Source organism: Brachyhypopomus gauderio, unplaced genomic scaffold (assembly GCF_052324685.1).
Source record: "Brachyhypopomus gauderio isolate BG-103 unplaced genomic scaffold, BGAUD_0.2 sc780, whole genome shotgun sequence".
Taxonomy (NCBI): Eukaryota; Metazoa; Chordata; class Actinopteri; order Gymnotiformes; family Hypopomidae; genus Brachyhypopomus; species Brachyhypopomus gauderio.
Genome location: NW_027507600.1, coordinates 25,001 through 29,792, shown reverse-complemented (window position 1 = coordinate 29,792; position 4,792 = coordinate 25,001). Strand labels below are relative to the sequence as shown.

At 53.1% G+C, this 4,792-nt stretch overlaps 1 protein-coding gene across 2 annotated transcripts in view; it reads left to right on the top strand.

The window, feature by feature from the left end:
* The first annotated feature begins 334 nt into the window (after positions 1 to 334).
* The window catches only part of LOC143508089 (focal adhesion kinase 1-like), an 8,880-nt gene continuing 4,422 nt past the window's right edge, over positions 335 to 4,792 (top strand). The window contains exons 1-4 of one of the 2 annotated variants that reach the window (XM_076996649.1): positions 335 to 511; positions 2,680 to 2,742; positions 4,033 to 4,072; positions 4,163 to 4,275. In XM_076996649.1, the coding sequence (XP_076852764.1) occupies positions 398 to 511; positions 2,680 to 2,742; positions 4,033 to 4,072; positions 4,163 to 4,275 (330 nt within the window). In that variant the 5' untranslated portion in view covers positions 335 to 397. Of the gene's footprint in view, positions 512 to 1,962; positions 2,122 to 2,679; positions 2,743 to 4,032; positions 4,073 to 4,162; positions 4,276 to 4,792 lie in introns of those variants that run through there. The other variant, XM_076996651.1, reaches the window with a different exon arrangement.

The window sequence follows — 4,792 nt, the reverse complement described above, 5'->3', positions numbered from 1 at the left end:
GTGTAGGATGGAGTAATGGTGAGGGCTGGTGTGTGTGTGTGTGTGTGTGTGTGTGTGTGTGTGTGTAGGATGGAGTAATGGTGAGGGCTGGTGTGTGTGTGTGTGTGTGTGTGTGTGTGTGTGTGTGTGTGTGTGTGTGTGTGTGTGTGTGTGTGTGTGTGTGTGTGTGTGTAGGATGGAGTAATGGTGAGGGCTGGTGTGGGTCTGATTGTGTGTGTGTGTGTGTGTGTGTGTGTGTGTGTGTGTGTGTGTGTGTGTGTGTGTGTGTGTGTGTGTAGGATGGAGTAATGGTGAGGGCTGGTGTGGGTCTGATTATGTGTGTGTGTGTGTGTGTGTGTGTGTGTGTGTGTGTGTGTGTGTGTGTGTGTGTGTGTGTGTGTGTGTGTAGGATGGAGTAATGGTGAGGGCTGGTGTGGGTCCATCTCTCCCTCCTCACCTGATGGAGTTGATGCAGCAGCAACAGCAGATGGAGGACGACCAGCGCTGGCTGGAGCAGGAAGAACGCTTGATGGTAATTACCTCACACTCCACCTCACACACCACCTCACCTCACACCTCTCCTTCACCTCACCTCACACCTCTCCTTCACCTCACACCTCACACCTCTCCTTCACCTCACCTCACACCTCACACACCACCTCACACCTCACCTCACACCTCTCCTTCACCTCACACCTCACCTCACACGTCCCCTCCCCTCTCCTCACACCTCACACCTCACCTCTCTCCTCCCCTCACACCTCACACCTCCTCCCCTCTCACCTCTCCTTCACCTCTCCTCACCTCCTTCTCTCTCCTTATACAGTTGTTTGTTTCTACAGGAAGAATCTGATTTGTTTCTACAGAGTTAAAGTGTCACTTGCAGTTCCCTGTAATTGTGGTCCAGTTCACGTCTAGATCCACGGATAACACAGCTCCTCGCTTATAGACCTAGAGCTCAGAGAGGGAAAAACAGAGTGTGTGTGTGTGTGTGTGTGTGTGTGTGTGTGTGTGTGTGTGTGTGTGTGTGTGTGTGTGTGTGTGTGTGTGTGTGTGGAGCAGGATGTGAGGTTCTGGCATGATCTCTGGTTATTTTTACTGGACTGTCATTACACCCCTCCCGTCTCACACAACATTCTGCTCCCTGGTCCCATCTCCGTGGCCCAGTCCACTACAACGTCTCCCAAAGTCTCCAGCAACATCCAGCCGTCCTGAAGAGTCCCAGCACCGCACGAACACTGGGACGCATGTGTGCCCAGAACCAGGCCCGTTCTGAGGTCCAGAACCCAAGCTGTGTTTGGTGTTTGGGTCTGTAGGACTGTGGGGTTGGTGTGTGGAGGCAGTGTGTGCGGTACGGTTCTGGAGTAGGACGGGCTCGTGTTAGCACTGCTAAACTCACTCTGACCTGCTGAGAGTTAAACGACTGTTACCCCCTTACACCCCCGGGGGCAGCTACCCCCTTACACCACTGGGGGCAGTTACCCCCTTACACCCCCGGGGTAGTTACCCCCTTACACCCCTGGGGTAGTTACCCCCCTTACACCCCCAAGGTAGTTACCCCCTTACACCCCCGGGGCAGTTACCCCCTTACACCCCCGGGGGCAGTTACCCCCTTACACCCCCCGGAGCAGTTACCCCCTTACACCCCCCGGGGCAGTTACCCCCTTACACCCCCAAGGTAGTTACCCCCTTACACCCCCGGGGGCAGTTACCCCCTTACACCACTGGGGGCAGTTACCCCCTTACACCCCTGGGGCAGTTCAGCTCCACCCGGGTGGTGCTGGAGGAACATTGGGGTAGTGGGCAAAGGGGCAAGAAGGAGAGAGGAGGAGGAATTGGAGGGGTAGAGGAGGTGGGAGGAGAGAGAGAAGGAGGAAGAGAAAGAAGGAACAGTGGTGGAGAGTGGTGAGACAGTGGGAGGGGAGGGGGGCGGGGTGGAGGGGGCGGGGTTTAAGGGCTCTCGTGTGCTGGGAGGGGCTGTGAGAGGCTCAGGCGTGTCTCGCTCCAGCAGGATGTAGTGGGTGAAGATCTCTCGGTGAATGGAGCTACCACAGCCCTCCTCACCACGCTGGGAGCCCCCGCACACCTCCACGCTGGCACAGCACGAGGATGCAGGTCTTCAAGTCCTGCTTTGGCAAACTGGTACTGTTGTGGGCATGGGGGTGGGGGGGCGTCCGCTGCTCCTGGAGGGGGGGGTTACCCGTGCTAGTCCCGTAGCACTAACACATTTACCTTCAGTAAACTGGTTGCGATGGTCAAAGCGGTCTCGGATTCTTATAGATGTTTTGCTTGTGGGAAGCAGCTTTGAAGTGTGGAGTGATGTGTGGTACGTGTTGGAACTGGTGTGAGGGCTGGGGAGGTGGTGGACCTGCTGAAACGTTGGGTGATGAAACGCAGCTCTTCATCTGAGGGTTGCTCTGTGTTAGAGTCCTTCACACAGTCCTTCCTCAGAGGCATCATGTTGATACATAAAGTGTAATGTGTGGACAGTAGTGATCTCTGAAGATATGTTCTGGATATGTTTCTCTCTCTGTTTCTCTCTCTGTTCTCTTTCTCAGTCTCTTTGTTTCTCTATCTCTCTGTTTCTTTCTCTCTCTATCTCTCTGTTCTCTCTCTGTTCTCTCTCTCCCTGTTTCTCTCTTACTCTGTTTCTCTCTCTCTCTCTCTCTCATTCTGTTTGTCTTTTTCTCTTTCTGTCAGAAACCAGACTCCAGGAGTTCCAGGGTCAGTATAGAGCGTGATGACTGCAGTCTCCAGGGACCAGTGAGTTTCTGTTTTTATGTTTGTTTTCCATGACTGGGTCCAGACGCTGGGAACTTCCTCTTTATTCATAATAAATAATTCTATATATGAACATGAAACTGGGGGCGTTATTAAGGCCTTCATCACTGCTTGTCTGGTGGCCTCTGTGATGCCTCCTTCATGATGGTTCTCCTTCTGACTACACTCACCTCATCAGTACATGTAACACGTATGAATGTTACTGGCAACATTAGTTCGTAAATTTAGCTTTCAAACTTGTCAGGCCTTGCTCTGTGTGTGTAGGCATGCAGGAGTATGTGTATGTGCTAGTACATGTGTGTGTGTGCGTGTGTGTGTGTGTGTTTGTGTGTGTGTACGTACACAATCTCTCTGCAAACTTGCCCTCTGTCCAACACCAAACAGAAAATACGACATTTTGACATTTGTGCAGTCGTGTCTGGTCTGGTTTGCTCGTAAATAGTGAAAATCAAATTCATTTAAGGATTAAAAGCACTACAGTTGCTACATGACTCAGTACTGGACAGTAGCACCCTGTCAGGGGCCATTTTGACAGAGTCCTTCTGCTAATAGAAGGAGAGTCATTACGTTTTTCTCCGTTTTTCCACCCACACCTCCACCCATGCTGTTCTAGTCTGCTTCGTTCACTGGGCCAGACCCACTGTCTAATGTGGGATCACATCACTGTTTCTTTAACACGATCTTTGCCTGCAAAGCTCATGTACGAGTCCTCGGTATCTGCGTTAAACGTAAGGCGTGTTTGAGTGGGAGTCATGGCGACCACGTCAGCTGGGTCCTGCTGATGGGGGAGGGGCTCTAGGCAGCGCGTCGTCTCTGATCTGTGCTGATGAAAACAAGCCTCTTCTGATCTGGAGACAGAGTGTGGTTGTGTATGTCTCCTGGGCTGCTCCCCTCTCTTTTAGGGCTTTCCTGTGTGGTTGGGGCGTACGTGCGTGCGAGCGTGCGTACGAGCGTGTGTGCGTGAGTGCGTCCGTGCGTGCGTGCGAGCGTGCGTGAGTGCGTCTGTGCGTGCGTCCGTGCGAGCGTGCGTGCGAGCGTGCGTGAGTGCGTCTGTGCGTGCGTCCGTGCGAGCGTGCGTGCGAGCGTGCGTGCGTGCGTGCGTGCGTGCGTGCGTGCGTGCGTGCGTGCGAGCGTGCGTGCGAGCGTCTAGGCGTGTAGGCATGTGAAGCATCTGGGTTCTTGTACACTCAAACCACAACAACACAGACGGCAGCGATGAGGTTATGTCAGTGCGTCTGTACTGACGGTGTTTCTGTTTGTTTATTTATGCAGACAGGAAGCCATCACATCTACCAGCCCGTGGGGAAGACAGGTGACCCTCTGACCCCTCACCACCACACAGTAACAGATCATTCCTGTGTTGACAGTGGTGTGAGTCTGTTACTGCTGGTCTTCCCCTCAGATCACACACTTCCTCCAAAGAAGCCCCCACGCCCAGGCGCCCCCGCCCCGCCCGCCCCGCCCGCCCCGCCCGCCTGCCTCAACCCTGTAGACGGCTACAACGATGGAGTCAAGGTACGGTGGCCCTCGAGACCTCGTACGGGGCCCTTCAGAGACAGGACAGGCCCCGTTCCCGTACGCCGTCCTGAACGGCAGTCACTGTGGACAGAACGCCCTGTTGAGTTTGAGCATGACGATGTGATGTATCCTGGCACACAGAGCCTTCAACTACTACTGTCATTTAGAGAAGGGTTAATAACTAATTCAATCCTGTGTATTTTGAGTATTCATGCCATATGGAATATCGATACGTCATGGGTTACAGTGTAACTGGGACAGACGGCACCAGACGGAACTGCTTATCACTGCAGCTTCAGCTGTGTTAACCTCACAGCTACACTGCACTTTATGTCAATCAGATATTTATGAGCTCCTGTCCACACAATGAGAGTAAGATGAAGTCCACACAGGCACACACACCCCTACCAGGTTTAACACGACCCCTCCACACCACAAACACTGACGTTTCTGTCAAAGGTTCTTATGAAAGTTTCATAATGGATTTCACAGAAATTACAAACAGAATCGTGTC